The 17,557-nt window shown below is 39.8% G+C and overlaps 2 protein-coding genes across 3 annotated transcripts in view; both read right to left on the reverse strand.

Moving 5' to 3' along the window:
* Positions 1–240: 240 nt before the first annotated feature.
* foxg1a (forkhead box G1a) lies at positions 241–2,581 on the reverse strand. The gene has a single exon (XM_029729764.1). The coding sequence runs from the start codon at positions 2,443–2,445 to the stop codon at positions 1,207–1,209; it is 1,239 nt and encodes a 412-aa protein (XP_029585624.1). The 5' UTR covers positions 2,446–2,581; the 3' UTR covers positions 241–1,206.
* Positions 2,582–9,809: 7,228 nt separating this feature from the next.
* Positions 9,810–17,557, reverse strand: part of sptbn5 (spectrin, beta, non-erythrocytic 5) — a 67,732-nt gene continuing 59,984 nt past the window's right edge. For both annotated transcript variants that reach the window (XM_029729765.1, XM_029729766.1), the window contains 16 exons: positions 17,253–17,465; positions 16,876–17,072; positions 16,433–16,637; positions 15,963–16,139; positions 15,552–15,707; positions 15,128–15,345; positions 14,717–14,906; positions 14,320–14,496; positions 13,946–14,053; positions 13,010–13,756; positions 12,812–12,880; positions 12,565–12,648; positions 12,350–12,441; positions 12,049–12,168; positions 11,598–11,839; positions 9,810–11,342 (listed from right to left, as the gene is read on the reverse strand). In XM_029729765.1, coding sequence (XP_029585625.1) covers positions 11,194–11,342; positions 11,598–11,839; positions 12,049–12,168; positions 12,350–12,441; positions 12,565–12,648; positions 12,812–12,880; positions 13,010–13,756; positions 13,946–14,053; positions 14,320–14,496; positions 14,717–14,906; positions 15,128–15,345; positions 15,552–15,707; positions 15,963–16,139; positions 16,433–16,637; positions 16,876–17,072; positions 17,253–17,465 — 3,144 coding nt within the window. In that variant the 3' untranslated portion in view covers positions 9,810–11,193. The remainder of the gene's footprint in view (positions 11,343–11,597; positions 11,840–12,048; positions 12,169–12,349; positions 12,442–12,564; positions 12,649–12,811; positions 12,881–13,009; positions 13,757–13,945; positions 14,054–14,319; positions 14,497–14,716; positions 14,907–15,127; positions 15,346–15,551; positions 15,708–15,962; positions 16,140–16,432; positions 16,638–16,875; positions 17,073–17,252; positions 17,466–17,557) is intronic.

Here is a 17,557-nt window from a genome sequence, read left to right on the forward strand (position 1 = left end):
GGTTTGTTTTTAACTAACAAATGCTAAGTACCAAGTGGTCTAAATAAGGGAGGCAAAGGACGCTGAAACATTTCTGTGCCAGTTGGTTGTCAAAGCCAAACTCTGAACCGAGAAGGCCTATCTATACCCGCACAATGTTGCCTGCGCAGCCATCCAATTAACAACCACATACAACACCACAACCGAAACGTACTACTATTGTAATACGAATGGAAAAAAAGACAAAGTTTTCATCAGATATGGACGTAACCTATTATTTTATTTTGTTCGATAAACAGTTTTAGCGACAAACACGGGAATAAGACCACAATATCACAACCATGAAATTTAAAGACGACATAAACAATCACTCCATATTTTTATGAGGCATTTGCTCAACACGGGTTACACGTTCGCAAAGTTAACCTATAATTACAATAGGTATATTGACATTTGACTAATTACAAAATGGATGTGACCAGGTGGTGACCACATACAGTACAATATGCACAACACAAGTTAAAAGGCATTCGTTCATTTTGTCCCCTTCTGAATCTGTTCTGGTGTTGAATTGTGAAATTCTCGAGTATTTTTTCTAAACCCATTCTTTGGTCTATAAAGTATAATAACATTCTGAAAATATTAGCCTATATATAAATGTAATGTCAGTATAAAGTAGCCTACTACTTTGTTCATTATGGGAGAGGACAAAATAACAAAGAGCCATGGGTTGGTATGGTTATTCTGCATTTTAAAAACACATTTATTTGAAAAGAAACAATTAAAATTAGTGTTGAATTGCTTTGCAACAATCATATTCCACCAGCGCACTCATGATACGTGATAATACTGCAAACATGGAGACTGGTGGTTCATGTGATGGTATTAGATCACAAGATTCTTAATATTAAAATTAGGCAAATCTGCAGACACTATTTAAATACACATTCTAAGGTAATGCCTCTCAGTCCAAAAACTACGTTTTCTCTTCGTTTTTTTCCGTATCACATTGCACGTTGCTGACAGTGGAATAATAACCAACTCCCCGACACATTACATTATGTACAGAGAAATAAATGCAGAATATTAATAAAAAATACCTGGGCTTCAGTTCGGGCTGCTTTCATTTTGTTTTCTCTTTGTTTCATTTCGCTTTTCTTTATATATTTTACAATGTAAATGGGTGTAAAATGTTCACTTACAGTCTTGCTCCCGTGGGATGTTTTGTTAGTGTATAAGTGGATTTGAAGTTGACCCTTGATTATGATGTGTGAAGTAATCAGAAAGTCCTCCAGAAAGTCCAGAAGAGAAACTTGGTAGAGAAGACCTTAAGGACTCACAGGGTAGAGATGAGGGCGCCTGCGGGGAGGAGGAAGAGGAGGCAGCCCGGGCCGCCATCGAAGTGCTGCTCTGGGAGGTCATTGATGGATGGGGGACATGGGGGAAAAAGTAACTTGTCTGTCCTGCAAGGAGGTTTATGGACGAACATGGGTTTAAAGAGTAAGTCCCGGAGCAGGGCACCGATAGACCACATGGCACAGAGGCCGCCAACGCCGCCGCGGTTAGGTGATGAGTGGCATAGGGAATGTCTCCATTCACAAGTCTGTCAACACTCAGGCCATTGGAAGAAGGGAAAGAATGGTTGTTCCCCAAACTGTTTTGAGTCAACATTGTACTGTAGGACATAGGATGACTAGGGTATGGCGATGATGTCCCATTGTAGCTCAACGCGCTGCTGGCCCTCGGATGGTGAAGCGAAAGAAACGGTGACATTGGCCAATATAGAGAGCCGGCTCTATCCATAAAGGTCAACCCCGTGGAAGTAAGGCGAGCGCCTCGCTTAAAAGCCAACTTTGCCCTGGATGTGGTCGATCTCCTGCGAAGTTTGCCGGTTGTCCCACCGATAAACACATCGTCACTCGAGGGGTCAAGCATCCAGTAGTTCCCCTTACCCGGGTCATCATAGTGCCGCGGGACTTTAACAAAACATTTGTTTAGGCTAAGGTTATGCCTGATGGAATTCTGCCAACCCTGCTTGTTCTCCCGGTAATAGGGGAAATTCTTCATAATGAACTCGTAAATACCGTTCAGAGTTAGTCGTTTCTCCGGACTCTGCCGAATAGCCATCATAATTAAAGCATTATAGCTAAATGGTGGTTTCTCGTACTTGCCGTTTTTCTTTTCACCATCTTTCCCACCGCTCTCCCCCTCTTTGCTATCCTTCTTCTCTTCCTGTTTTTCCTTCTCGTCAGTGCAAGTCGTTTCATTGGACGAATTTTCGATTTTGGTGCAAATGTTCTCCGACTTTGGGTCCTGCACCAGGGTAGGTAAAGGAATCTTCTCCTCTTCCTCGTGGACGGTTCTGTGGTGGTTGTCACTTTGGACGGCTTCAGGCACCAGACTGTTTATACTGAACGATGATTTAGGAATCATTTTCACTTCTTTCCGTTCTCCCATATCCAACATCACACGCAAGGTAAAATTGACAACAAGCAGCAGCACAGTTGTGTCTCAATCTCTTACGCCTGCAACTCTGCTAATAAAAAACAACTATTTCATGTTCTTTACAGCACATCGATAGGAGACAGATAGCTACAATTAATTATGGAGCCACAGACACTAAGATGTAAACAAAAAATGGTTGAACCTTTACAGTTGAGAGCCAACCACAGCACCATAAGTATTAACGCGTCCTCCCTCCTTCCAGCCAATCACAGAGCAGTTCTTAGCTGTTGCTGAAGTGCGCAAGGATACACATCCACCAATGCAACGCAGAATGGGCTCATCCCCATCAACAAAGGTTTTCTTTCTCGGACAAAAATCATACCAAGAAAATATACCACATATGGCTAACCTTAATCCATTTCACTGCTCTTGATATTTCCAGATTGCTGATTCAACATATCTCTGCGTCTTCAAAAGTTTGTGTGCATTCCCATGGAAATAAACACAAGAGGGACACATAAATGTAGCGACCGAGGAGAGGTACTACTTTGTCTCAAGCATAAGTAGCCTACTATTAAAATGTGGATATTAGATTACACGTTAATGAATGGACATTCATTTTGGGGTTTTATATGGAGAGCTCCACAGTAGCACGGTGGTCCTTATTAAATGTTCAGGTAGCATTTAAAGATGATACTTAATTCATAATTAATGATGTGTGTTTACGATCCATCTTTCTAGAGATCAAGTAAATTCAACCCTCGGCCCACCGCTACTTGGAGCCCAAGATCTCCATCGTGCGCTCGTGCGTAATGGTTTGGAGTTACGGTTTTGAGAAGTAATCCATATATTTTATCCAATAGGCTATGCGGCGTTGCAAACATCACAAACATATCATTATTAGTAGAATTGTTCGGCTTACTATAACTCGCCTAGCAGTTGTAGTAGGCTTTCCTGCTAATAGTTGTATGCCTAGTATAGTAGCCTATGGGCCTAGTATTCATATTGGTGGTAGGCTACTACATAATACCTAGGCCTATAATAACAATAATTATCACCATAATAGTAAATCACGATGACGGGTAACAAGGTAACGAGGGATATTACAATTTAGAGATCAAGGGTGAGCCGTTATTACCGGGATTATAAACACAAAAACGGTTTAAACTTTTGTTTACGAAGGGTTCTCAGTCATAGTGGGAATTTATCGATAGGGGAGAACTGTACTGGTATATTTAGCCTACAAATATGTGGCCCCAGTGGTCATAACGCTCCAAGAAACAAGCTTTGCACCTTCGAGTCAATGGTCATAACCCATCCTCCATTGACTTCATCTGAAATATTACATTCAAACACAAATGTATTACTTTAGTCCAGGTGCGTAACAGCCTTGCGAGAACGAGTCGCCTAAATGTTGGACATCATAGGTTTTCACATAGCTCAGCTCAGACCAGCTCCAGGTCATTATAGTATAGCTGTCTATTTGTGTTGTTCTATTTGTGTGTTTAGGTAAACTCATATGGATATTTGTCAGGATGGGCGACACACACGCGCGCACACACACACACACACCCACCCACCCACACACACACACACACACACACACACACGCAGAGACAAATTCACCAAGCAGAGAGCGCACAAGCGCACAGGAGAGAAATAACTGATAGGAAGGAGAGATACAAACAGAGAGCCTCGTGAATTCCCACAAGGTGACTTTTGTTGGCTCGACCTACTGTTGATGCACACTCATGTAAATATTAGTGGCATTCGTTAAAAATGTCAAGCCAACATCATGTGTTTTAAGAAATGTTAAAACAGTGATTACATATACGCATAGATATCCAAAAATAACACATAGTTGTATAACAGTCATAGTTCGTTTTCCTTTAACAACACAATGAAACAAAAAACAGCATGTTATTTAGCCTATTTTGGTCATTTCATTATGTTGTTATGATATCCAATATGTCGTCTTGTGGTTAGTCACGGATGATTCAAGACAGTGCTATGACGAATGGCTACCATGGATACTTTTGGCTGCTATTATTACCACAATAATAATAATAATAACCACAACAATAACCTACGTAATAATAATAATAACAATAGTGATGCTGTTATTGTTATTGTAACGCACTTCATTTTTATCACATTTCTGGAGACGTAATAGTTTGTCAATGGAGAAACACTGGCCAAAAACATGGGACAAAGCAGTTTATTTGAGTAGGCCTATTCTTCCAAATATGATCGGTAAGTTCAATTTCAACTACACCCTTGGTAAGATATATATAATTGTCAAGTGAAAACGATTTATTTAGTCCTGTAATTTCTTTTCCGGTTTGCAAAAGAAAGGTAAACTGTGTAGGACTACAAGCACTAGCAACGCTCATATCTCATCTATGCGCAATCGGATGGTTTGTCTTGCATTCTCATGGTGGTCATGAGTCCAACTATCCCAGAGACTAGCTGTTGTACAAAGAATGTGATACTCCTGAACAGCATTATCGCATCACTTAAAAGGAATGGACTGGTTGTCAACGCTTTCTTTCAGCGAGTTAACAAACAAGGTCATAAGCGGCTGGTATTATCTCCGCAACTTATATCCTCTCTTTTGTTCTTGCAAAGGAGTTTGCACTCCACTAATAAATGATTTAATAAATGTAACGAATAAATGCCATTTCTATGAGTAGAAAACTACCAGTAGTAGCCTATACTTTAAATATATTTGAAATATAGGATGAAAGACAATTATAGTCATGTGCTGTGCCCGTGGTGTGCAAGCACGTGCAAGCATCCGAAAATTCTACACTTTACAAATTAGGTGCCGAATCGCTTGTTGAGTGTATGTTTGAAGGCCATTTGTTTTAATAAACACAATCATAGGGTTTAGCACAGTTGGAAATGCTGCAGCTACTGATGATGATGATGACTTTTGGGAGTGCAACTGAAAGTGAATAATAAGGTGTATAAATATATTACATTCTAACCTAGCATACTACAATAACCCATGCACAGGCCTGATGCACAGCAAATCTCTATTGAGGATTAATAGCCAAGAGTAGGAAAGTAGCATTTCTTGCGACTAACGCATGATAAAATACTTTTATTAATCTCTGATTTACAATGGTTGCCTACACTGTAAATCCGGATAAATTCTGGCTACACAAACATTTGAGGAAACCGATTACCTAAAACAAATGAAGTTAAGAAACTTAAATAGCTGACGTGAGCAGTACTAGCTTCACATGAGTAATACAAATGCATTTTACTTGTAAGGGACTCTTACATTTCCCGCCCCCACTAAGCCACGCCTCCAATAATTTCCCGGTGTGCCTTGCCTTTTCGATTCAATTGTTACCACCCATTACTGTATTTGTTTGTAACAGAGACATAGTTGTTGAATTCATTTTCAAGTCTGTGGCCTTCACCAAGTGAATTCCTAGGCGAATATTATCATTATAATTGAACCATTACATATATCATGAGGCCTTACACAGTGGCCTGAAAGTCATAGTTTACAAGCCACATCAGGCCTACAAGTAGGGTTGCAAAATTCCACAAACTTTCCTAAAAAAAAAATATATATATTAATCTTCCAACCAGGATTTCTGGAAAACCTGGGAAATTTACCAGAATCTGTAAATCACATTATGCTGGTTTGCAAAGTGATGTGTAATTCCTATTGGATTCTAGCCAGTGTTAGGTAGTTCAACTGTTGGATAGCCTAAGCCATTTAAACTGGAACACCCATTTCAGTAACAGGCGCAACAATGAAATGACTGGATTAGTTTAGAATTGTTTTATCTTTGTGTAGTATAACATTTAATCAATCAATCACTAAATGTACATGCAAAAATACACATATTAAAAACAATTCCAGAAAAATCTACCTGCATTAGAGCATGCTGTTATATCTTTAAAAAAAGAATGTTGGTGTGACTTCTCATTTAGTTTTGAGTTTGTGGTACTAACATTTTTAGTAATAATTACTTTTCATTGACTTTGAGTACAATTTACTAGAAGTATTAGAGTTAAAAATGCCTTGGGGTTTACAGTGATATAGGCCTATTTTAAATAAAACGTTATTCTTATACTATAGAAACCGTATTTCCATAAGGGAACCTACATTAAACAAATGGTAGAACTATAATAATGGTTTAGAACAAGTGAACCTTTTTATAGGCCAGTGGATCAATTTCCAAAAACGAAAATAAATAAAGAAATATATATATATCACACACATATAATTTCGAAATTGAACCTTATGTATTCTACTATTTCAACTCTCAACAGTAAGTTGAGACACCAACAGAGTTCCTAATATATATAATATACTGTATGTACTGTATTAGGAACTCAATTGGGGTCTCAAATTACTGTTGAGAGTTAGAATAGTAGAATACACAAGGTACAATTTGGTTGTGCATCAGAAGTTTTTCTCTTGTTATGTCAGTCAGTAGCTAGGTTTCCATCCAATTGGCGGCAGATTTTCATGCAAATATTCAAAAATCTGCATAAATAAAATATTTATACACCAGAGATGTTTCCATCAAATTGACTTGTTGCGGGTCAATGTCTATGCGTGAAGACATAGTGCACATAAAAATAACTTTTGCTGTTCAATTCCCATGTAGCAAAAATACATAAATCCCGTCGTATTTTCAACTCTACTGATGTTTTTTTCACTAAATATGTTGCTTTATATAGCGAGTGTGCCCACTCTGGTATTGGCACGTGAGCTCTAGCCACTTATTTAATCTGTAGCCTAATAAACGGTATGCTTTCCCAAATGGTAGTGGGAGGACTACACAACATGTCACCGTGTGACTTCAAGTTTTACTTCAATATGATTGTTATTATATCAATATTTGCGCATAAAACAGTTGACACCGCCCTTTCTTGCAGAATTCCTTTTACCTACACAAAAAGATCCCACCTTGTCTAGTATATTTAGTTTTGTCGATATTTGGAAAGTTTACCAAGAACGTATAGCCTACATGAGATTATTATTGGCAAAATAGCGAGATTATTTGTATTTGTCAAAAGGCAGCCAAGCATTTCTCATATAATTAATTGTACAGACATAAAGAGATCCTACCTTGTCTAGTGTATTTAGTATCTTTTTTTACATTTTAAAAGTTTACCGGCACAAATTTTCAATTTCCATCAGGTCTGTCCTGACGTGTTTTATCCTACATGTAGCCTACTTTACAGGCATAAAAAGGTTGCATGTAAACCTGGTTACTGACAGTCACTCAATTAGCTCATGTCCGCTAAGATTTTTTTAGATTGGTAAATTAGTCTAGCGGCCAGCTATCTAAACTTGTAATGATCAACAAAATGTGGCTTAGGGCCCCCAAAAGTCTAGGGCCGGCCCTGACTGAGTGTGTGGTTTTTTGAAGCCCCCAAAGTTGCCCATCCTTGATTTAGAACACAACTACGGCCATAAAAGTAGAATTCTATCAATAATTCCAATGTTATGTTTCACGTATAAAAAAAGATGCACACCTAAAACAAAACGTTTACAATTTAATCTCAGACTGACAACCATAATTTATTGAAAGTACTAGTTTAATCTTTATAATAAATTGAGTGTAGGCATGGATTTGTTTAAATAGAATGACAGGGCTGCTCAACACATAGGCTACTGCAAAATATTTATAAACACGCCGTTGATGTAAACACATTATTATTCACTTTAGGGCACAAATAAATTGTGTTGTGTGGAAATAAGACGATAGGCAAGCAGACATACCGCAAAACTCCGTTATAAAACCGATGGAGACCGGCGCACATCTGTGAGAGCAGAGAGCCCCCTAGCGGTAGAGGAGAGAAGGGCTTTTGGTTTAAAAAGCAGGCGTAAAAAGCAGGGAATCTTATTGTTTATTGGAGAAAGGAATTTTGATTAAATTGATTCAATGAAAATTCAATGTTTGATCGGGACTTTAAATAAAATTCACCTCAAACTATTGCCTGCATGTGTTTTAATGTAAAATTAAAACAAGTTCACCCTGCAGTTTATAAGCAACTTAGAAGCATTTGCTAATTGAGGTATGAAGATAAAGTATCTGTACAACTGTTGTCACAGCAAACCGTCTATATTTATTTATAAACTTGATAAATAATAATGAATCATTATTCGATATTATTTGATCATACATTTGATTATTAAATTGGTCTGGTTGTGGATTCATTTTATGGACCTAACCTACCGGCAGGCTTTACAATGCTGTTTGTCGTTTAGAGGTGCTGCTGTGTTACGGTATTGTGAATCTGTATGACTATATAATAGACAGGTCTACAGTATTTTGACTGGTAATGTGTGGATATTTGAACAATACTTCAAAAGGTGAATAGAGACTATTTGCCTTTCGTTTTCCCTAAATGTACAGTCGGCTATTTTATGAACGTATTGGTTAATCAAGGAGTGGGAGCCTAATTTAACCAGGCTTAAATTGGGTATGTGTGTGTGGCATATAGTTTTATCCTGCAACAAATCTTAAAGATGAGAAGTAACGGTAAATATATAGCCAATTTTAATACACAACAGGTTTTAATTTACTATCGTGTATAGGTCTTTTGAATTAATTAGAAACAAAACAGAATTGAGGACAAGAGACGTGTCCCTTTTACAATCTTGTCATTTTGGGAAAAAGCCGTTTATTTTGAGTTTTAAAATTCGTTTCTCAAGAATAATCTATTCCGATTTATTTGACTGATTTTACTGGCCGAGAACAACATTGTTAAATTTTTGAGCTGTGTGGTGATTCATTAAATAAGCTGCAGCTGCTTTGGGAGGCGCGTGATCCGAATAACAACTAGGGACTGGCTTCTGATCAAATAACCTATCGAATGAAGACAATTCTATTTGCTTGGGGTTACCAACATAGTTTACAATGAAATATTCTTACAAGCAAGCCGAATGATGTGATTTTGTAGAAGAGGAAATACAGGCACATATATTCCGTTAATATTCAATAGAATTTGTAAGGCTACATCTGGTGCTTTGACAAATAAGCCATTTTCCACCCTGCTACATGGTAGAGCATGACATTTGCTTATGAATGATTTCTAAAGAATCTATGTATAAGCCTTCTTATGCCTTAAATTGTTGAAAATGTAAAATGTGTTATTATTACTATATAATTGGGCTGTTTTTTTCGTTTTCTTTTCAATTACAATTCAAACGCAAGGCTATCGAGTTCAAAACCCGATGTCCTTTAATTAGGCCTACTGGAAAACCTCAAACTAATGTAAATGTAATAAATAAACCTACTATAAATACTAACCACCGCACAGAAATGATCCAGAAATAAATGATCTTGCCCATAACCTCTATACATTACAATCACTGTGTTTGAGGCAATAAAAGAGCCCACATATGAAATCCCTTTCTGATTTTTATTCTACCCACACGTCTAGCCTAATGACACCAAATGAGTAATCAAACGCATGCCCTGAAATATCATGGCACATTACCCAAATTGTTTAACAAGTTAAATGCAACAATCACAAATAGACAAAGCTCAAGATGTTAAATCAAAGGCAACATCTCGAATTAACTTTTGAACTGCAAGGAATAGACTGTCTTGTTGCTTTATTGTCTCTGACGCCATCAAGCGGTAGCAAATGTTGCTTATTCAAGAAGGCATATCCGGCATAGTCCGGAAGGCCTAGGATCGAAAATGCTGAATGATCATTCATTTGTGGCATGTACTTTGCTGACACTTATTGTAGGTTTGTATGTTGTAGTCCAATTCTTTACGCATTTCTCAATTCCAGTGAAATTGAACATTTCCAACAAAGACATGTATTTTTACAGAATCCGCAAAACATACATAACCGTTTAATCAGATGATCAAAAGTGAAGGTATTTTGGCTACTGGCCTACACAAAAAAAGCGTAATACATGTGGAATATCGGATGACAAAAATGGTCCCCTAATTTTATCTGAATGCAGGCTTTTATTATACTAACGCATTCTCAATCTGAAATATGTCATTTTGTTGATTCTTAGTTGCAGTCTAAACCGAAAATAATTAAAATACGAATGACTTTTGCAAAATGTATAATGTAAAAGTGGTAAAAGTACACCCATCCTAATCACAAGGTCATTAAATTATGGCATGAAAATGAATTGCAAAAATTATACTAACTTTGAAAAATGTCCTCTCATTTCGTTTGACTAAAATATTTAAAGATAAGAATACACTTCATATCATGTATTTCCTTCTCACCCAATGTGCTGTTAAAAATATTCTCACATTTTCAAAACAAGATTGGCAGCCTATAATCCATACAATTAAATATCGGTGACATATTTACTTAAAATACAAATGTATAATTCTAATATCGGCAAATCTGTCATTGGCATAATGCATAATTAACGTGAAACTTCGTTTGAGCATGGTAAGGATGATCTATTTATACGAGATATTAGTTCAATTACCAAATGTGGTGATTCGAAAATGATTGTGGTTTGAAATGTTTAAAATTAAATAGGCCAACTGAATGTACTTATTTCTATTGAATAAATAAATTCGCTTTTTATATAGGCACTGGCATAAAATCTCATGAGCATGCAGCCATCCTGAGTAGATCAACACAAGGAGAAAATTAACATAAATTGTTGCTAACATATCATAAACCAATGCTAATGGTTAACAACAGAAAGATTGTGGCATTTGATTTGACCATTGTAAAGGTAATATTAAGATATACATTGTTAAGATGACTCTATTCTAATAACACAGGAAATATCCCAAATCACTTTCTGAAGAGCTTCTTGAAGACACTCTTGTTCTTGGGTTTGTCTTTGGTCTCAGGGTCATCGAGGCTTTGTGGAGGTAGAGGAGGTTGGGCGGTGGGGGGCTGGCTCCTCTGTAAGGAACTCAGGCTCTGAGTTATTACAGTCCCTGGAACAAGACCGCACATTATGTTATGAGGCATCAAAGTATTTCAGAGTTTTTTTTATAAGGATTTATTAATAATATTACAATGTTAACATTCACCAACATTTTTGTGAAGAATTTAATTTCTTTCTGTACAAAAATGGTTGTTTGTAACCATTGTGTTGGTTATGCAGTCTCTCCTGGAATTTATTTCATTTTCAAAATGGTTGTTTTTGTAATATTTCAAGTTGTGGGAAACTAATGCATGTGTAGTCTCACCTTCATCTTTGGTCCCCCCTCCTGTAGGGTAGCGGTGCTTGTTGTAATAGGTATGGGGGGGCTTTGGTGGTGGCCCTATATCGCTCTCAAAACTTTCATTGGAAACCACACTTTCTCTGGAGCCAACTCTGGAACCAACACTTTCACTGGAGCCAACTCTGAGAAACCCTTCGTTCTCAGAAGCATCATTGATGTTGACCTGTTTGGAGTACTGGTGATCTACTGTGTCCTTTGAGGAGTTCCTGAAAGAAATGGGAATTGGCACATTTTTCAAAAAGCAAGATACTATATTCACTCAATTTTATAATGAGAACATCACTCAAAAACACCAGGATTCAAATAAATTGTTTATTTGGCAAACTATTCGGTAAAGGCACTGGTAAAAGATGTGTTATTAATTTATAATAACAACGTTTTAAGAAATGGCCCTTCTGTTTGATAGTTGTCTTACACAGAATCCTCAGAGTCAGAGGAGCTTCTAGACTTGGTGCAGTTCTGAAGTTCCTCTACCCATTTGAGCTGCTGCTCTCGGCTAAAGGCAGCGAACAGGTACTGACTTCCATCATCCAGACTAAAGGACATACACAGACAGCAGAACAGACGGTCACATACATTTAGTCAGAGGAGCAGTCTTTGTATACTTTATTACAAGTCCTCAAACTTCTAACATGGCATGTTTTATACAGTACTTAGAAATAGCTTAATTTTCCACTTAAAGCATGGATTCTCTTTCAGTAATGTGAAAGGCTCACGTTAGTTTGAAGGTATGGTCCTTTCTCCTATAGTATGGGTTTTCCTTACACACTGCTCCAACCATATTGATGGGGGGCCATAGGGAAGACCTCTGTAAAAAAAAAAAAAAAAAAAAAGCAGTGACATACTGTACGTTCAAAAGTAATTGTTCTCCCTAAAAGCACCTGTGAATTTAACTTTAACTTTTTCTGTAGACTTGATGAATAAGCAGTACCTCTGTAGCTGCGTCTCTGTCTTTGAAAAGATTGAGTGTCTCCCTCTCCAGTAATGCATAGACAGCATCCCAGTTCTCCAAACCCTGAAAACCAATACAGTTTCACAGTTTTACTGCTTTATCTAACTGTAAATCATGAATGATCATTTGATCATAAAAAAAACATTGGAGATGACCTAGCATCAACAATTGTTTTAGGTCAGAATGTTTCGGTCCTCCACATTGAGAAAGTATATCAGGGTCTTACTTTGTTTCCGCTTTGTTTCACCTTGATCTCCAACATCCCATCCATTCTGGCAGGCACTTGACCACTGACCTGCACAGATGTAAACAACACAGTTCTCAAGATGGAAAACAGTAGACGTAGTGTAAAACATATACAAACATGTGGTATCCACTCAGACTCAGAGTGTAGTTTGTTAATTAGTTAGTGATCTGATCTCACATCAGATGTTGAGCCTGACAGCGTAGCCATCTCCTCTGGTAGGTCCTCTAGTTTCCTGTGGTGTAGCAGTAGAGGGGAAGGGGGCAGGTCTCTGGAGGGGGGAGGGACATCTCCGGAGAGGGGAGGGAGTTTAGGGGGTGTGGTGGGTTCGTTTTCTGGCTGCTCAGGATTTTCAGAGAGGACAGGTGCAGATACAGGTGAGGGTAGGGGAGATGCATGTGAGGCTGGCTCAGGTGAGGTTGGGGCTGGGGCCGACACAGGTGTTTCTGGGGCCAGCTCCTCATGCCTGGCTAACTTCTCTATGAGGGAGAGCCTTGGCTTGGGGGCGATAGATGGTCTATCTGTGGGAAGCAACTCTTCTTCCTTCACTGACAATCTATGGGGTCTGTAGCAGGAGTGGCTACTGCTCTCTGTAGTGGGAGAGGATGGAGGGGATGGAGGAGGGTTGACTGGAGGGGCGAAGCGTGGGGATCTAGAGGGGGCCACAGAGGCAGGGTTCTGGGTGGTCACGGCCCTAGGGGCGGGGCTGGGAGGGGGGCTACTGGAGATGGAGGGCGATGAATCTGGATCAGGTGTTTTGCCGGTGCTGGTTCTGCGGACCCGGTCTGTGGGTTTTAGGGGTTTAGGGCCAGTGGGTCGGGGGGTCTTCGGGTCAGACGGTTTCCTCTTCAGGGAGGTCACCCTGGAAAGCTTCTTCCTGGAATTGTCTCCATCATCACCATGGAGGCTTTGTAATCTCTGCTCTCTCTAAAAAATATATTATAAAATTACATGTGAGCGTAATCTACTGTATCCATGCCAAAGCCATCTTTTGGGTTGTCATTGTTGAAAGAAAACCAAAAGGAGTTGTATGGTTTAATGGAGTTAGCCAAAATTCAACAGCCATAACATCAGTTGTCAGGAAAGGTGAATAGCGTCCTCTCATCTTTCACTCACCTGTGTTTTCTTCTTCTGTAAGGTGCTAAACCTGTCACTCTGGGCTTGAATCATAGCCTCCAAGTCCTCCTGTTTCTTCATCAACTCCAGAACGTCTGACACAGAGTCCTGGGAAAGGAGACATCACTGAGCATCTTAACCAGGCTTAACCAACGTTCACTGAGTGGGTCGAAAAGGAAAATACATAGCACTAAAACCAATGACCAGTATCATCAAAAATCTTGAATTGAAGATAATATTCACTATTTCATACTATTGTCAGAAAGCATGATGACTTATATAAGTGACAAGGTTCAAACCCTGGTCTCCTGTGCCACAATCCTATGTTAACCCCTAGGCTTTTAAACGGGCTGTCCACCAGTTAAAAGACTCACCCCGTACTCCTCTACCCTCAGAGTAGCTTCGTAGGTACTGAGCCAGTGCTCTGCCTGCTCCAGCTCCCTCTGTAGATGTAGGATCTCCAGTTCCTCCTGGTACAACACCCTCCTCTCCTCCCAGACCTCCTGCACCCGCGTCTCCAGCTCCTGCAGCTCCAGAAGACGCTCCTCCAACTGCAATTTGGCAGCAATAGATAGCTTTATTAAATGTTCCTATAACAATATTTAACATTGTGACACAAGACATAGTCATAGAAACAAGGACAATAATGCTTAAAATAATGCAGAAAATTCAATAGCAAAAGAGAAACGTAACATTTCCGTATCTTGCCATTACATTGATGTTTAGGTTTCTTTGACATCATGTCTAAATTGTTAAGCACTGTGCTATTACCTCTTGGCACATGAAGTTGCCTTCCTCCACGAGGTATCTGCCCTCATCTTTCACAGCCTGTGATTTGTTGAGCTGCTTGTCAATCTGAACATGGTACTCTTCGTGTCTTTTGATTAGCTGCTCCAGGTCAGCACCCTCCCCTCCTGACCCCTCCCCTCTCACCAGGGACAGGGTCTCTTTCAGCCATGCCCTGGGCAACACAGGGAAAAATAAAACAACCTCAAGATTGAAAACATAATAGCACTTCCATTTACTTTAAAATGTTCAAATTAGATCCAGTTCACACCTCAATAATTATGCGTTCATAAAGCATACATTACACATCTATAAGCACATCATAAATGTGACATTATAGAATTGGGTCTCATCTTATTAAACCTAATTACATGAAATCAAAAGAAGTAGACCTACATGAGTTCTGTCCACTCTGTGAGGTATCTCTGCATAGCCTCAGCCTGCCCCAGTCTCTTCCTGCGTTGGATGGCCTTGGCATGCAGACTAGCCCAGCTAGCCTCCACTTCCTGTAGTCTCTCACCCAGACTGGCCTGCACCTGGGGGTACTTCCTGGTTAAGCCCCGCCCCTCCTCTTTGGTCCGAGACACCTCTCCCTCGATGACCGCCAAGTCTCTCTGGAAACAAACAGTTATTTGATGGGTGAGTTAGTGTAACCGGCTGTTAGCCCACCGAGGTAAAGGCATTCGTTTAGGGAGCTAAAGCAAGTCATCAGGTCTTGGATGGCTAATGAAATGGTAAATCTTTGGAGTCTGCCTCAATGAAACTGCTCTGCTACCATCTCAGTCAAACATGTTAAATAAACTTTGGTTGTGTACTGTACCTCCAGTCCTTCATGTTGTCTGATGAGTGCCTGGATACTGAGTAGATCATGATCGTGGTCGTCAGAGTCCAACACCACCTCCTTCTCACTCATCCAACCCTTCAGCTCGTCCACGTCATGGTCAAACTGGTGCACCTCTCGGGCAGACTTCAGGTTCTGTCACACAAAATGGCTGATAACTCACCAAGGCTCAGGTCAATTACCCACAGTAATATATAAATAATACTCAGAAGGTGAGTGCTTAACGCACATCAAGCTTGGTACAGGAGCTGGGGAAAAAAATAGGGCCAGTATAGAATTATAAGCAGATGTTGCCTTTCTTCCCTACCGTTTAATGTCCCACTTAAGTCGTGACTTATATTCTATTCTATTATTCTATTATTGATAGAAGAACTGGACTTAGAATTTTACCTCCGCTCTAATCTTCACATTCTGGTTGAGGTCGTCCCATAATTTGTGCAGCGCTGCCTCTCGTCTCGGGCCTTCAGCAGACTTCACCTCCTGTCGTAGTTGTTGAACAGTGCTGAGTTTACTCTGGCCCAGCGTGTTCACCTCAGCCACAAAGTCTTCAAACTTCTTCTGCAACATCTGGAAGAAAGTCACTTCATTAAGAAAAGCGTGGCCTGCCTCTAAACTAAAATGCATTCGATATCGATCATTACTTTAACAACACTGTATCTCACAAAGATTGTTTTTCGCTACAGCAATATATAAACGATGCATACACCCAACACCTGATACAAACTGTCCAGTACTTGGCTTATCCATACTGGCCCTATTCCCATCCCCCAAGACATGGGTCAAAAATTGTAAACACTTGAGCTGCACCTAATTTGCTCTGTATAATGGAACCAATGGAATAGTCCACTCTGCATCTATACCTCCACATCCTCCAGGTCTTGTCCAAAGTCTTCTGACTCAGCCAGGGTCTTGCGGGAGCACAGCCAGTTCTGCAGCTCCCGGGCCTCTCTCTCAAACACATAAAGGTTCAGCTGGTCCTCCAGAGCTGCCCGTCGCGAGCCAGAGACACGCAGCAGACTCTCATACTCATCCAGCACGTCTGGAAGACTCTTACTCACTAAATGGCTGATGTGGTATGAGAGAAATGGCATAATGTCAATGGGCTTACAACATTCGGAATGAGAGACAAACAAAGAAATGAACTAAATGGATTTAGAAATCACTAAATGGACATATTTCAAATATGTGAATGTAGTTAAATATGTGAATATAGAATATATTTGTGAGACCACATATGTTAATTCATGACAATGATAACAGATAAAGTGAATAATGTACATACTGTAAGGTTTGTATACTGTACCTGTTGGGGTGGCCACAGTGCTCCAGTTTAGCGCCAGTCTCCTGAAGAGACTCTACTTTCAGCCGCTGGTTCTCCATGTCCAGGTCTACAGAGTCCAGCTTCCTCAGGAGGACCTCGGTGGCCTCCTCACTCTTCCCAAAATCTTTGGACTCTAACATCGGTCTCTGCTCATCCAGCCACAGTTCTAGTTCTGAAACCTAAAGAGACACGGAAGCTTATAAAAGGTTCTTCATCATATCTGGGTGGCACATAAAAGTCCCTCACTGTAGAAAGTTGGGTAGAAAGATGTATTGGGAGTTTTTGTGGATTGTGGAACCTGTGTTTGTGTCCAAAGAGAATGTATATAGAGAGTATGGTCAGTGGTCACAGTTATCTACCTCAGAGAGGAAGGTCTGTATCTTCAGAGCCTCCTGTAGCAGTCGGCCCTTGTTTTCTGACTCTCTCCTCAGGCTCTCGAAAATCTTCTTGAGCTCAGCCAGCTTCTCGCTGATCTCATGCGAGGCAAAGTGTCTGCCCCTCACCAGGTTCTGCCCTGCGTTCTGGACAGCCTGCACCAGAGGGGTACGGCTCGCTATCTCTTGCACCACAGCCTGCACACACACAAACACACACACACACACACACACACACACACACACACACACACACACACACACACACACACACACACACACACACACAC

The sequence above is a fragment of the Salmo trutta genome, chromosome 33 (genome assembly GCF_901001165.1).
Source record: "Salmo trutta chromosome 33, fSalTru1.1, whole genome shotgun sequence".
Classification (NCBI taxonomy): Eukaryota; Metazoa; Chordata; class Actinopteri; order Salmoniformes; family Salmonidae; genus Salmo; species Salmo trutta.